At 47.4% G+C, this 16,262-nt stretch overlaps 1 protein-coding gene across 3 annotated transcripts in view; it reads left to right on the top strand.

Moving 5' to 3' along the window:
* Positions 1 to 16,262, top strand: part of DPF3 (double PHD fingers 3) — a gene marked incomplete at both ends in the record, with an annotated part of 259,119 nt that overhangs the window by 138,981 nt on the left and 103,876 nt on the right. For 2 of the 3 annotated variants that reach the window (XM_082618154.1, XM_082618155.1), the window contains 2 exons: positions 3,333 to 3,460; positions 10,165 to 10,260. In XM_082618154.1, coding sequence (XP_082474280.1) covers positions 3,333 to 3,460; positions 10,165 to 10,260 — 224 coding nt within the window. The remainder of the gene's footprint in view (positions 1 to 3,332; positions 3,461 to 10,164; positions 10,261 to 16,262) is intronic. The other variant, XM_082618156.1, reaches the window with a different exon arrangement.

Raw genomic sequence — 16,262 nt, 5'->3', positions numbered from 1 at the left:
GGTGAATGGGTTCTGAGGCAGATTGGGGTCAAGGCTGGACTTTGCCCCTTACCAGGTGTCTGATACTGAGCAAGTTTAAGCCTCCCTAAGCTGCAGCATCCTCATCTGTGAAATGGGATGATAATTGTGCTCACCGCTTGGGTGGCGGTGGGGATTAAGTGATACATAGCAATAACAGCTGACACATTTTGAATGTTTACTATGTGCCAGGCACTCTGCATGTACACAAACATATCAGTGCTTGTTGGGACTCAGCCTGAGCCTGCAAACTTCTAATAAGAATCCAATGAGTGGGGCTCTTGTCACGATCTTAACTGTGTCTAGGAAAGATCCTTTGGCTGCATTCTTGTCCTGCTGTGTGGCTTTCGGTGAAGTTACTTAACTTTTCTGAGCCTCAGGTGACTCATTTATAAAATGAGATGATAGGACTTCCCTGGTGGTCCAGTGGTTAAGACTCCATGTTGCCAATGCAGGGGGCAAGAGTTCGATCCCTGGTTGGGGAACTAAGATCCCACATGCTGCACGGTGCGGCCAAAATAAAAAAAAAGAAAAAATAAGAAAAAGAAAAAGAGATGATTAAAGCAGATGATTTGTAAGGCCTTTTCAGCTCTAAAATACTGTGCAATTCTGGAAATAGGATTTATTTAGTGTTGAGAAGGCTAAGGGGGATACTAAAATATGAACTTCATAAATAAAAAAATATATACGATTATTATAAATCTGAGGGATGGTGAACAGCTGTTCTCTTTTGTCTGAGGACAGGGCATGAGGCAACATATTTTAATTGTTTTAGATTAGACATTTGGAAGCCTTTTGTGACTTGGGAGAAAGACTAATGTCATTGGAGCAGGTTCTGGAACTGCACACTCTGAACTCATCAAAGCAGACAGTTGGCTATTTTTCTGTGTGATGTAACTTCACCACAGAGCCCTTCCTTGACCCCCGATCTAAAGTAGACACCACCAACCCCACACTGTATTCTTTCTTCACATTTCACCCTGTTGCTTTTCTCTGTAGCACTTATGACATTTTGTAATTGCATATTTATTTTGTACTTAGCATTTAATGTCTGTCTATTTTTTTTGAATTTTATTTATTTTTTTATACAGCAGGTTCTTATTAGTTATCCATTTTATACATACTAGTGTATATATGTCCATCCCAATCTCCCAATTCTGTCTCTTTAGATTGTCAACCATCTAAAGGCTGGGTTGGTCGCTATTTGGTTCACCTCCTATGTACCTAGATCTAACACAGTGGTCGTCACATAGCAGGTGCTCAGTAAATATTTGTTGAATGAATAAGTGGGTGAATGGGTTTCAGAGGTGGTTGATTTGGGGGTAGTACTTCTTGATGGAGGTGGATCCTCTGCTTGCCTTTTTTGGTAAGAAAATCCCAAAGACCTTGTCTTTCAAGGGACTTTAGATACTGTTTCTCCTTCCCACCATCATCTCCTGGGGGCTGGTCATGCATGGGTGTGAGTTTCTTCAGTTTTAATGGGCTGCCTGAGCACCCTTTCTTATGGGCTGGCCAGCCTGCATCTGGCTCTGGTGGAGGAGATAGAAGGGGAATGTGGAGCTCCATTTGAATAAAGGCCAGTGGAACGCGGGTTGGTTGTGCTCGTTATTTCTGTCTGTTCCCCCAGATCAGCCTTTTGCCCTTCTTTACGCTGCCCTGTGCCCCAGGAAGCTGACCTCAATGGCTGCACCAGTGAGGCTCCCTTGCCCTCTGGCTTCTGGTTGAGCTTGACCAGTGGGAGGGCACAGCAGGAAGACAGGGCAAGGAGAGAGAGGTTGGGTGTGTGTACCCGGGTTCTCTGGCGCGAGAGCTCTCCATGTCTCTCTCCAGGTCTTGCAAACACACTCTCTCTGTCCCTCCAGGGATAGCAGGGCTCATGACCCCCCACTGTTAACTGCCCTGCTGCTTCCCCATTCCTTGTCCCCTAATTCCTGTCCACACCTCTGTAAACTCCATACAGGTGGGCCATTCGTTCCCCTGACCGGTTGCTTCGGCACCACCCCCTCATGGTCTTGCACCCATCTTACGTGATACAGGGTAGGGACTATGCATCTAATCGCAGGGGGTATGAAGTGCAGGGTCCGGGGAGAGGTTGGAGGAATATTTTGTAGTAAATCCAAGTATGATCGCCTGTACCTGAGGTTTCTGTTTTTTTTTTTTTTTTTTTTTTTTTTGCGGTACGCAGGCCTCTCACTGTTGTGGCCTCTCCCGTTGCGGAGCACAGGCTCCGGACGCGCAGGCTCAGCAGCCATGGCTCACGGGCCCAGCCGCTCCGCGGCAATGCGGGATCCTCCCGGACCGGGGCACAAACCCGCGTCCCCTGCATCGGCAGGTGGACCCTCAACCACTGCACCACCAGGGAAGCCCTGAGGTTTCTGTTTGTAATGAAAAAAACAGAAAAAAAAACCCTCCAAAAAACAAACCAAAAGACCCTCAACCACCCTCCTTTGGGTTAGGAGTTGGGGGAATTCTTGAGAAAGGGGTTCAGTTTCTCTCTCCGATTTCTCTCATGGGCAGGGCCGGCACTGGCTGCCACTGCTCAGGTGGCCCCATGATCTCAAGCCCCACGAAGCCAATCAGACTCTGATGTCTTCAGAACAAGCGCCCCAGCAGCTCCCAGCTGCTGATCAGGGGCCTGTTAGGCATCTGCTCTCGTTCTTTTTCTTCACTGGGCTTCAGAGGCCTTTACTTCCCTGGTGAGTTGATAAGAACAGCCTCTCTGAGGTTGAAATAGCTTTTCATGGAGCAGACTGGAGCTGGGCAGCCAGCATGGCCGGGGGGAGGTCATGGAGTTGGCAGACAAGAGTTGGCATAGAGGGAGAGGAGAATAAAACTTGAGGCCGACATTGGTGCACCGCTTTAGAGTTTTCAAAGCGCCTGAATGTAAAGGAACACGTTTGTGCTCCACAAAATGGCCTGGTGGGGTGCTGGGCATTGTCACCCTCACTTTGTAGATGTGCAAAAGGGCTCGGGGATCCTTGAGCGCCTCGCCCAAAGTCACAGAGCCGGAGGGTGGGAGAAGCAGGACAGAGACGCAGGCCGTCTGACCCCGTGTTCTGCGGGCGCCCCTTCTGCCCTGTCTCCGCCGTCTCTGAGGGAGCAGGCAGGGCTGCGCTCTGGCTCGGGGACTGTGAACTGGAGATGGAAAAGCTGAACTCCAGTGTCCCTGGTCGTCCCAGAGGAGAGATCGCAGGCATCTTGAATCCTTGCCGGGGGCTGTGGTTCCCGCATGCCCCCAAGGGCCACCCTTCCTGTCCCTCCTGTCTCTCCTGTTTCCAGTGGCCTGACACTGCTTTTCTGTCCTTGTTTTTCAGAAGTGGAGCTGCCTCTGAAGAAAGATGGGTTTACCTCAGAAAGCACCACCCTGGAAGCCTTGCTCCGTGGTGAGGGGATCGAGAAGAAGGTGGACACCAGGGAGGAGGAAAACATCCAGGAAATACAGGTACTTCTGTGCTTGCAGGACGGGTTGGGGGTGGCCCCCAAGCATCACTGTCGTGCTTCCGGAACTCCAGCCCCAGCTCTGGTCATCGTCTCAGGGGCCAGGGCTGCGTCTCAACTTCCCACCACAACTGGGAAGCTGGCCTTGGTCTCCCTGTTAGTCTACTCAAAACGTGGTTTTGGAGCCTACTGTGCGCCAGACACTGTGCAAGGTCCTGGGGACACAGTGGTGAGCGAAACTGACCGCGTCCTCCTCCCCGCCCCCGGGAGCCAGCAGCCACAGCCCAGGCTTGGAAAGCTCGGTTGTCTGGGGCAGCGAGCCCCCGCAGGGATCCCCACCGCACCCCTGCCTCACACCCCGTCCTCAGCTCTAGTTCACCGGCTGTCTTGTCCTTCCCCAGCACCACCCACCTCTCCTTCAAGGCCAGTTTAGAAGTCATCCCCCAGGCAGGTTGGTGGCTCCCGTCCCCACGTGTTCACCACCCTCTGTGCACAGCATGGCTAAGGCTGCCACCACACAGGGTCACCACGCAGGACTACAATGGTGCGCTCTGATGGTGTCTTATTTATGTGTCTTGAGTCCCCATTGTTGGATCCAATGGTTGGCACAGAAGCTCGTAATAATATTAATGAATACAAATATGAAATTGTAGTTTTTAATAATTAAACATAAAGAAATTATTAAAATTAAATTAAATTTGTATTACATTAATACTTTATATTAAAATTATATATTTTATGTTATACATATATTATACAATTACATATTTATTAATTTTATATCCAATCTAATATTTACATATTAATTTATTAACATTGTAATTAAATGACTACCAGTAAAATGTTTGGTTTGCTTCGTCAGTACCACAGTGTGTGGGTTCCGTCGAGTCAGAGACCGTGCCTTCGTGTTCACTGTTGTACCCTCGGGGCCTTGCATGTGCCCAGCAGAGTCTGGTCTCAATAAAGGCGTTGAATGAGTCAGTGAATGTGGCCTCCTTCTCCGCCATTCCTGCGTTCAGATGAATGGTCCAGTCTTTTCCGTTTGGTCGTCACAACATGGCTTATATTTGTTCCCTCCTCTACTTGTCAGACCTACAGCCCTAGTAAAGATCTTTATTGACTGAAACCCTTATATATCTGACACACCTTGGAGTTGTCTTCGACCCCTGTCTTTCTCTCACACCCAATATCCATTCATCAGGAATCCTGTCCACTGTGCCATCAACACAAATCCAGAGCGTGGCCCCTTCTCACCACATCCACCACTGCTGCCCTGGTCCAAGGCACTCACATCTCCTGTCTGAACGGTTGCGATTGCTTTCTAAGTAGTCCCCTGCTCATGGCTGAGAGGGAGCCTTTCCCGTGCTCAAACCCTGCACTGGCCCCTGTTCTCCCGAGAAAAAGTCACGGCCCTCTCACCTCTCTCTGACTCGCTGCTTCCTCTCTTCCTGGCTGACTCAGCTCCAGGCACACCGACCTTCGGCTACTCACGTACACACCAGGTGCGCTCCACCTCCGGCTGTGCTCTGGCTGCTTCCTCTGCCTCACGCCCTCTCCCCATACGCTGGGCTCTCACCCTCGCCTTCTTCCAAGTTTTGGCCCCTGTCTCTTCTTCTCTGTGACGTTTACCCTGACCACTGAATGTAATACCACATCCTGTGCCCTCTCCGCCCCGCAGCGCTCCCGATTCTCTTACTCTGCTTTCCTTTTCTTTTTCTTTTTCCCCATAGGTTTTGCCAGCATCTAACATACTTTATAATTTACTGATTTATGATGCTATTGTTTATTTTCTGTTTTCTTCTAGTAGAATGTAAACTCCTCAAGGGCAGGAATCTTTGTCTCTCTTGCTTACACCCCTTTGTATCTCAAGACCTAAACAGTGCCTGCACATAGTAGGTGCACAATAAATATTTATTGCGTGAATGCACGAGTGAACAGATTCCTGTGAGTTGCCCGTCCCCAGTCTGTCCCCTCTCCACCATGTCCTACTTTGATAGCTGACCTTTCATCCCCAAACACAATGCTGCTTGTGCCATGCCCTTGTTTAAAAAACTTGGCTAAAACACTTTTGTTTCTCGCTAAATAAATCTAAAGTGATGAGAGCGATCTTCTTGGGCCTCCTCTCTCCGCTCCTAACCTAGTTTTCAGGCTTATTTCCCACGATTCCTTTACTCCCTCTGTTCTCCAGCCTCCTTCCCTCCGTGCCTCTGGTCATGCTGTGCCCTTTATCTGGCGTGCCTTTTCTTCCATCACCACGTGCACAAATTCCACCCACCTATTAGGCTCAGCCCTGATACCACCTTCCCCATGAAGCCTTTCTTGATCACCCCCCACCCCCTAGTTCTCTTTTTACCGCTGGCATTTAGGGCACCTAGTACTTTCTTTTTCTTCTTCTTCTTCTTTTTTTTTTTTTTTGCTATTCATGTATTATCCCCCATTTTTGGACTTTTAGATCTTTGAAGTCACCGTCTGTCCCATCTGTATTGCCTGTTAAGAGTATTTTTGCTCAGTTGGGGTAATTTGACTGAGTCAGTGAGTGGGACAGAACCACTGCCCAGAAGCCTTGATGCTCTAGAGACAGGCAGCCCTTTCCTTTTCGAGCTGGTGGTGGGTTCGAGTCCTTCTCAGGCAGCATCGGGCCAGTATACGGGTTGTCATTGTCGAATCATCATCATCACCATCCTCCCCGATGTAACCAGAATGTCTGGTATATGCAAAGCATGGGCCTACCACCTGCTGTGCTAGAAGCCGAAACCAGGACCAAAAGCCAGATGAGTTTACATGTTTTTATTGGCTTTGATTGTTAAAATAAAGTGCACATGTAACAAATGGACTGTTTTGTTCATTTTTCCATTCATTCATTCATTCCATTAAAGTTTATTGAGTGCCTCGTCTGAGCAGGCATTGTGCTGGGCTCTGGGGTAACAGGGAAACCAAGAGAGACCTGTCCCCTCTGCTCATACTTATTTTGTAGCGTGACATACAGACAGAAAGCAAGTAAACAAACAAGTAAAATAACTGCATTTCAGGATAAATGCCATGAAAAGAACAGAGTAGGAAGGCTCAGTATAAGAAGGGACCGATTCTAGGTAGCATCCTAGGGGAGACAAGGGCTATACCCCGGTCCTGTGAGATGAGGAGGAGCCAGCAAAGTGAGGAACCTGGGAAGGGCTTTCTGGCCAGAGGAACAGTGCTCTTGAAGGCATCGCGATAGTTCTGAGCTCGTTGTGTGCAAAGAACAGACAGAGGCTGGTGTGGCTGGAGCAGGGTGCCAGGGAGGGAAGGGCCGGGGAGGCACTTGGAGAGGTGGGCAGGGCCAGACCTGCAGGAGGCTCTTGGATTCATGAGACATGAAAAAGGAAGCCATTTGGAGGATTTTAAACAGGGCAGTGAATTTGTGTTTCCTTAAGACCCCTCTGGATGCTGCATGGAAAGGAGACTGGATGCAGGGCCAGCAGCGCAAGGAGGGAAATAGCAGAATTTTGCACTCTTCCAGCTGGAGATAATGGAATCTTTAAAGAGGAATTCCTCTGATACGCAAAAAAAAAAAAGAGGAATTCCTTCTTTTTTAAAAAAGCACAACCACAAACAATCATTATCATCACCGTAAAGACTGGTTAGTGTAACAGGGAGCAAAGTTGTTTTAAAATGTGTTTATTTTCCAGATAATGTCCTTGGACAGGGAATGCAAGTGTGTCACGGGGGATGAGCTGCATCTCTAGCTGGACACCCCTGGCCTTCATTCCTAATACAGGAGGCTCCCTCTGCTTCCTGAGCCCTGAATACGGGCTTTGTTTGTTAGGAACTCCTGGCTTCTCCCGAGTTGTGTAGAGAGGCTTCTGGTGTCAGGGCCACGTCGCAGGAAATGCAGAAACACAGGAAATGTTGCTGTCACATGGGAGGCCTGGGGCTCGGACCAGAGGCTCTAGAGACACAGGGAAGCCAGTGGGAAGAGGGAGGGAGAAGTCAGTTTTCTCCGGGGTGTTGAAGCTGTGCGGCACGTCTAGGGACTAGTGCAGCTGCCTTCACCAGCTTTCACCTTCCAACCCAGAGTCCATATTGCAGGTAATAAATACCTTCATAATAAAAAATGAGAGTGGCATCAGAATTGCGCTGAGATGCCAGAGGCAATGATCTTTAAATTCGAGACGCTTGGAACTTACCATGATTAAATGACTTCAACACCCAGAGAGTTTGCGAGATGGCTATACAAACAGCAACAGTTGTCGTAAGAACGACACCTTGTATTTATGCTACATCTTTTCACCAAAGGCTGCAGAACGTCTGACTTGTCATTGTCTCACTAGTGTTCCCCACTACGGTTCAGGAAGCCAAGGCGCAGGAAGGCTAGGACACTTGCTGTGGACCCGGGCCAGCGTTTCCTAGCTGTGGGCCAGAGGTCGTGTCTGGCAGATGCCGTTGCTTCTCTGTTAGGTGGCTAAGGTTGGCCCAGAGAGCCTAAGTGCTATCAGCTGATGGCTTCCCATATAAACCTGGTAGAGAAGCCAGAGAAGAATTTACTAGACCTATTTTGAGTTCTTTGGCAGGATTTGGCAATTAGCAATATCCTGACCCCTGCGATGGGGATGGAACTCTCTGACAAGAAGGCAATGGGAGGAGGTCACTGGAAACTCACCCCTGGGCTTCCTGCTTTGAGGACAGGCCCAGGGCATTGTCCAGGAGGCCACTGGAACAGTGATGGTGATACCAGAATTCAGTACCATGCATGCTGCTTTCTAAGTCTTTTTTTAAAAATTATTTAGCAGCATGAATGTTTTCTTTTTTTTCAATTTTATTAATTTTTATTTTTTGTCTGTGTTGGGTCTTCATTGTGCATGGGCTTTCTCTAGTTGCTGTGAGTAGGGGCTACTCTTTGTTGCAGGGCACAGGCTTCTCATTGCAGTGGCTTTTCTTTTTGCAGAGCATGGGCTGTAGGCGCACGGGCTTCAGTTGCTGTGGTGCGCAGGCTCAGTAGTTGTGGCGCACAGGCTTAGTTGCTCTGTGGCATGTGGGATCTTCCCGGACCAGGGCTCGAACCCATGTCCCCTGCATTGGCAGGCGGATTCTTAACTACTGCGCCACGAGGGAAGTCCCGCTTTCTAAGTCTTTTCATAGCTTGTGTGATTGTCGCACTATTACCACAAGGATGGGTGGATGCTGTTGTCCTGTATAACTTGGTGCCCACCCACCTTTCTAGCTTCATCTTAGGCCAGTCTCTTCCTGAGCCACTGAGCTCTGGTCACATTGGCCTCTTCATGCTCTCTGGACAAGCCATATTCCCCTCCCTGCTTCAGGGAGTTTGCTCATGCTGTTCCCTTTGAGTAGAATACTTTCCCTCCTCTCCTCCCTTTGGTCCCTGTTCCCAGGGTTAGTCTCTGTCCATCCTTTACATCTAAACTTCCTTAGTTCACTTCCACAGGTAAGCCTTACCTGACCTCAGATTAGGAAGTGTCCCTTCTAACAACCTCTCAGAGCACCTTGAACTTCCCTGTCACTGTTTTCATAGCAGTTGTAATTATATGGTTATGTATGTTGTTTGAATCTATCCTTCCTTCATTAGACTGTAGAGTCCACTTGGGGCCAGGACTGTAGCCATTCTTTGGCTTATCTAGCACAGTACCTGCCATGTAGTCAGCCCTAGACAAATGTTTATTGATTGAATGAACGAGAGTTCCTATTTTATAATTGGGGAAACTGAGGCATGAAGCGATGATGACTCACCCAAGGTCACACAGTGAGCTTATAAAGAAGCCCCCAGGGCTCCTGACATGGAATCCATGGGCTCCCCTTCCCCTTATCCCACTTCCACTCTGGGGGGCTGGGTCCTCTGCCACAGTCTCTTATCCCTCCCTTAAACCTAGAGATACGCACCTTACTTCCCCTTTCCTCCCCTCCGCCAAAGCAAGTGAGGTGCTCAGGTCCTATAGGAAGTACTGCAATATGTCTTGGAATTCTCAGACACAGGGGATGAGAGAGAAATGGAAAACTCTGAGCTGATGAACTTGACCTTGCTTTGGTCATGGATTCCGCTATATGATCTTGAGCAGTCGAAACTGTTTTCAGCCTCAGTTTATTTACCTGTAAAATGGAAATTGGATTCTCTGCTGTAGTGTGACTCACGGGGCTGTTGGAGAGAGAGAATTAAATTTATGATCTTTAAGCTCCATTACAAGTAATGTGCTGTAACGAAAATCCATTACTCTTAAAAAAATAACAATGGAAGATTATGAATAACACATTCATGTCAAATTCTGGTCAGATGAACAGGAAGTTACTTGTTTTCATCAAACAGGGCAGGATTCCAGAATGCCAGGGAAAGGAGAAACATATTTTCATATATTTGAGGTGGCCCTTTAGGAACAAAAGGAACATTACATTAAAGTAAGTTTTGATCAGACATCTTGGGCCCACATAGAAGGGTACCCCTACCAGAGTATTCTCTTTTTAGAAAACATTTCTTGGGCAAAAAGAGTTGAAAAAGTCGGTGTTCTAGGAGGAGATGGCTGGAAGGGTCCCAGGAGAGAGAGTTGGTACCGCCAAGAGCTCCAGTTCCTGGCCAGCATTTTGGAGGCCTAGCTTCCCAAGCCATGGCAGCATCTTCACTGTGTTAAAAAACAACACCAAAACAGAACACCCTCCAAATTACCCTCTGATGGTTTTCTCCTTTGCATTTTATTTCTGAACGCTTCTATTTCCTTGTCATTTCAGAGGGTTTTGGAAAATGATGAAAATGTAGAAGAAGGAAATGAAGAAGAGGATTTAGAAGAAGATATTCCCAAGCGGAAGAATCGGACCAGAGGACGGGTAAGCCGTGAGGGAGGAAAGAGATCAGGGAGGCTGGGGCCTGGCAAACAACTGGTGCCTAGATTCAAAGTCCCACTGCAGCTAGATAGAGGGTGTATCCATGGTCTTCCTTGCAGGACACCCAGAGAGGAAACCTCCAGAAGAGTTCTGGTTCTCAAGTGATAGCCTGCAAGAGTTTAGAGCTGACAAGAGGGAGAGAAGAGGCAGACGGTGCCCCGAGGGGCTGGTGGGGGTCTGGGGAAGGTGGAGGTTGAGGTGTGGGTGAGGGTGGAGGATGAGGGGAATGTGACTGCTGTCCCCATTCTTCAGTCATAGAATAAGGCAGAAAGTGTCCTGTCCCTGGGGCTGCCCCAGAATGACAGGGTCAGGACACCTGCTTTGGGGTACGTTTCACTAGGCAGAGAGTGGGAGCAAACTGGGAAAGCATGGGGGCCGCAGCTGATGGTTCCCAAGCCAGTGTGGCAGGGGCTTTAGAGGTGTGTGGGCCTGGAATGTGACAAGAAAAGGCCAGAAGCCTGGGGAATGGCAGAGGGGAAATCATGGTGGAAGGAATAAAAATATGAGGGTGACTCTTAAGGGGAGGGAGCCCCTGAGTGGTGCTCTCTGGCATTCGGGGTGGTCCTCCAGAGCCCTCATGTTCAAGCCCAAAGGGGTTTTCTGTGATTACCTTCAGGGGTCTGCAGGAGTATCTGACAATAGCCAGATGCAGCGGGACCTGCTTTCCATCTGGAGAATTAACTCTCTGAGGCCTGTCTGGCTCCTTCAGGCTCTAGGCGGGATGCTTACCCCTCCTGTGGACGAGGGGCTAGTCCTGGATGCCCTCTGAGCTTGGGTCCAGTGATAATTATGGCAAGCCTCTCTATTCCCGTGGTTCTTGTGTCTGAGTACACATCAGAAACACCACGAGAGCCTATCGATATGCGAATTTGCAGGACCTACTCCCGGGAGGTCTGATTTAGGAAGTCTGGGGTAGGGCCTGGAGAGCTGTATTATAAGCAAGTTCCTAGGTGACTGGTGCAAGCGGCCTAGCAGTGCCCATGCTGAGCTAAGATGCTCTGACTTGGACAGGAGCTGGAATTTCTCAGTCTGGACAGGGCGGTCCTCTGATGCTGCACACCTTATAGAGTCACAACTCAGCTTCAGCCATGATCAATGTTTTGACCCTCCTGTTTAATCTTTTCTTTACTCTCACTTTTGGTTGGTTTGTATGTTTGTGGGGTGTGTGTGTGTGTGCGGAATATTTGAATGCAAGCCCCTAGACATTTTGTCATTTAACCCGTACGTACCTCACTGTATATCTCTAACAGGTATCATGATCATACCCAATAAAAATAACTATTCTAACATCTACTATTCAGTCCCTGATCTTTTCCCCCTGATTTTCTCAAAAATGCCTTTTCATAGTTGGTTTGTTAGAAACTTAGGTCTCTTGTATTCTATAACATACTTCTTCCTTGCTACTCCCTACCACATACATATATTTTTTTTTCTCCATGCCATTTATTTGTTGAAGAACTTGGGTGGTTGGTCTGGTGGAATTTCTCATGTTCTAGATTCGGCAGACGGGTGGTGTTTAATGTGTCCCTCAATCCTCTTTATCTCCTGAAAACTGGTGGTCTGACGAGAGACTTGATTAGATTCGGGATATTTGTGCGTGTGTGTAACTATTTTTTGGTGGGGCTAGACTCTTTCTTAGGTGTGATGTGTGCTTCTTATTGCTTCACAACTGGAGGTGTATGCTGTCCACTCGTTCTGCTTTCAGTGGTGGTAAAATTGATCAGTGGATTTGCGTGTTGTCAGCCAGATCTCTCCTTAGAGAGTGCCCCATCACCTTTTCACCTAATCATCTTAGTGGCCCCTGCTGAACTTGCCTGGACCCATGCCTTCTTTGGGGGTTACACAATAATGGATATCTTATTCCATCGTTAAAGGAGGCTTTAGAATGTGGAGTTTCTGGGCCTTTTGTGAACTCCAATTGCTGTGTACCTCCAGGCCCACTTCCAACCCTTGTCTCAGCCCAAACCCAACTTACTCGAGTAGATGATGGAGAATGGTCGTCTTTACATCTTCTCCACTCCCAGCTGAAATCTAGGCATTGCACTTGTAGTTGGCAAATACGAATTGGGTGTTTTCTCTGTAAGAACACCAGCAGAAGCAGCAGCAACAGCCATTTGTACTTACTGTATACTTCCCAGACCTCAGGCAGTGTGATGAGCTCTTCACAATAAGAGCTACGTTACTGGACTACACCACAGTGCACCATAAACACGATAGGTCGATAGCGATATCATAAACACGATATTGATAGTGACGATAGGTCCTTTATCCTGCATTCTCTACTTCTGCACTGTCCTTTACAGCAGCCACTGGCCACATGTGGGTGGCTACCAAGCACTTGACATGTTGCTAATTCAAATTGAAATGTGGTGTAGGTGTAAAATATTCACCATATTTCAAAGATATAGTAGGAGAAGAATGGTGAACACTTCATTAATATTTTTATATTGATTACATATTGAAATGGTAATACTTTGGATAGATTGGATTAAATAAAATGTATTACTAAAATTAATTGCATCTGTTTCTGTTTTTACTCTTTTTTAAAACTGTGGCTACTGGAAAATTTTAAATGACATGTGACCCCCATTATATTTCTCTTGGACAGCACTGCTTCTTTCATTCCCATATGTGGGTATTATTACTCCTACAGAGGTTAAGGAACTTGCTCAAGGACATCCAACCTAGCAAGGAAGAAGCTAGGACTTGAACACAGGTCTGTGCTTTTTCTACTGGGTCACATATGGCCCAGTGCCTAGCATGTGACCACTGACCATTTTGTTGAATGAATGACTGAAGGATGGGAAAAGAACAGAAAGTCATATTTCAGATTTATGGGAGCTGAGAAAAGGCCTGAACACAGGGAGGGGCCTGGATGGGGCCTAGACTAGCTCTGGGCCCACCCAAGGCTGGCTAAGGGGCAGTCAAATGGCTCTACATTGTGCAGTGACATTGTAGACATCCATGGTGGGAGCCATGGAAGGACCTGGAAAGTACAGGTGAGCCTACCTGTGCTGGAATAAGGTATGGAGCTGCTTAACCCACAGGCTCAGTGAAGCTACCCTTTAAGGTGTATTCAAGCTGCCACTGGCTCCTGGAGGACAGTCACTCCGTTTCTGTTGTCGGGACTGAGAGGAAGTCTGAGGCTGTACATCTCAGTATGCGGCCCTTGGGCCGCAGCAGCAGTGTCACCTGGGAGCTTGTTAGAAATGCAGACACCCCCCCCCCCCGCCCGAGACTCCACCCTAGGTGGGCTGAATTAGAGTCTGCAGTTTAACAGGACTCCCAGGTGCTCTGTGTGCTCATTGAGGAAGTCAGGGCTAAGGTAGTAATGACAAGAACAGTCTCTGCTTTGTTTGAACCGTGAGTTCAAATCCCAGCTCTACCACTTACTAGACTTTGGGTGGTTTAGGTAACCTCTGTGACCCTGACCAAATTGAATAAGTATGCTGGGTCTCCGTTTCTTCATCATTAAAATTGGGGTAATAATACACAACCAATTTTGAGTGCTTAATAAAGGCTAGATATTATTAGGAGTGTGCAGGCAAAGGGAACAAATCTCAGAACCTTGACAATGGAGATTCCCTGAGCGGTGAGAGAAATTGAGACCCAACAATGAATAATTGTATCTGTGGTAACTTTAGCCCAACAAATCAAAGCTCTTTAAAGTTCATGAAATTCCTGTGAGTCATCCATGTGAGTATTATCAGTCAGTAAGTGTTTATGATGCACTGTGGTGTAGTCCAGTACTTTCAAACTTTAATGTGCATATAAAGCCCCTGGTGATCTTGTTCAAGTGCAAATTCTGAGGCAGTAGGTTTGGTGGGTGGGGACTGATATCTTGTTGGTTACCAAGATCCCAGGTGAGGCCAGTGCCGCTGGTCCGAGCACCTCACTTTAAGTGGCAAGAGGGTAGAGCAGTGGTTCTCCATTTTTTTTTGGTCTCAGTGATTCTTTACTTACAGATTACTGAGAGCCCCCAAAGCTATTGTTCTGGTGGGTTATAACTAGTGATACTTCCCATATTAGAAATCAAAACAGGAAAAATGTTAAATTTAAGAATACACGAGCACACAGAGTGATGACATCATTGTGTCGTGTAGCCTCTAGAAAACTCCGCTGTGCACTTGTGAGAGAATGAGAGTGAAAACTTTCAAATGACATTTTAGTACTCTTACAAATATAGTTTTGACACTGGAGACTCCCTGAAAGGGTCCCAGGGACCTCCAAGGATCCCTTGACCACTATTTGAGAACAACAGATACAGAGCAGCTAGCTCTCTGCTCGGGACTGAGTCTGTCCTAGTTGAGAGTCTTTTAGTTGTAGGAAACTCAACAGCTTGAGCAAAAGTGGGAAGTATTTGAAAAGCTGCTGAGCCACTGTCCCATATTTGAACAATTTTTGAAGATTCAGGAAGGACAAGAAGGTGGCGGGGATTTAGGATTGGGAAAGAGTAAGGAACCCAGGCAGCTCTGGCCTCTACTTCTCCTTCCTTTATTCTTCTCTTGCAGGATTGCCTCTCCTGCTTCTCTGTGCACGTGGCCCCATAGTTCCTGAATTTATGGGTCTCCCAAGTGACCTGTACTAACTAGAGTCACTGTTTCCCAATTCAGAGTACCTTGGGGGTAGAATCTGATTGGCCCAGCTTGGGTCACATGTCTATTCCTGAGCCAGCCAATCAACGGTGGCCAGTAGGGCAGGGCTGTGTGGTGCAGTCATGGCAGCCATGGCCCACCAGTGTGTGAATGGGGAGGTGGAATGGGGAGGAGTGGAGTCGGGTGAGTAGTTCTCAGAGAGGGAGGATGGTTTCTTTTGGACATCAGCTTCAAAGTTTTCTGTAACAGATTCTGGAAACCTGGGCCTCCGCCTTCTACTGGCCCTGTGACTATGGGCAAATCATGAACCCTCTCAGAACCTGTTTCATCAAGTGCCAAGTGGGAATAATATTACTTGATTAAACTCAGATGGTATTGTAGGAATTAACTGAGCTAATATATGTGAAAGAGCTTTGGATGCTGTGTGCCCAGCATAGTGCTAAAAGTCACGGGTTCATAATAAAGTATGAAGTGCCATCTTTGCCCTCAAGGACCTTGGAATTAAATTGAGGAGAAAATGCTAATAGTCATGATACAATTAGAAAGCAGCAGGCTTCTGACCGTGCACTTACCAAATGCAATAAGAGTTCAGAGGAAAGAGCAATCAACTGGGCAAGGAGGGGAAATAATTTACTGAGTACTTCCTGTAGACCTAGCTCTGTCCCCTGTGGTTTCACACCCCCTTTTTAGCACTACAACTCTGCAGTAAAGATGTTGCTGTGCCCATTTTACAGCTGAGAAAACTAACGCTTAGAGAAGTAACTTGTCCAAAAACACATGCTAGTGTTTAAACCTATGTCTGTCTGACTTTAAAGCTGATGCTTTAAAGTGTGGCAAGAGGAAGATTCTTGGAGGTGTGGCATGTTAGCAAGGCTAAAGCATGGACCAGATGTGGATGGGCAGAGTAGAGGCTGATCCATGACCGGGATCAATCAAAACAAAGACTTGGACGTAGCATCAGCATGAGGTGATCCTGGTAGGACTGGCACTAGGTCGTCAGTGGATATGTCAGTGGGCTTTGGATGGCAGTGAATGAATGGATGACCATGGGCTCCCATCCTTCACTCCTTTTGTCTAGTTGGTCTGAGACTCATGCAGGATGGGTTGGGTAGGGCAACGCAGAGGTAGAACCCCAGCTGGCGGGTTCTTTGTGCAGTTCAGGGGTTAATTGATGAGCTCCTGGATTAAGATGTGGAACAGAAGGGAGATGCAAAGCCTAAGATGGCTTTTGAAGGAAGACACAATAGCACTTGGATACAGAGAATGAAGACGAAGAACCAAAGATGATTAACTCACTGACCAGTTGACTGGTGGATTGATTCATTTATGCAGCAAACATTTATTAAGTGC

This window comes from Mesoplodon mirus (genome assembly GCF_964341445.2).
Source record: "Mesoplodon mirus genome assembly, chromosome: 4".
Taxonomy (NCBI): Eukaryota; Metazoa; Chordata; class Mammalia; order Artiodactyla; family Ziphiidae; genus Mesoplodon; species Mesoplodon mirus.
This window is presented reverse-complemented; position numbering and strand designations above follow the sequence as displayed.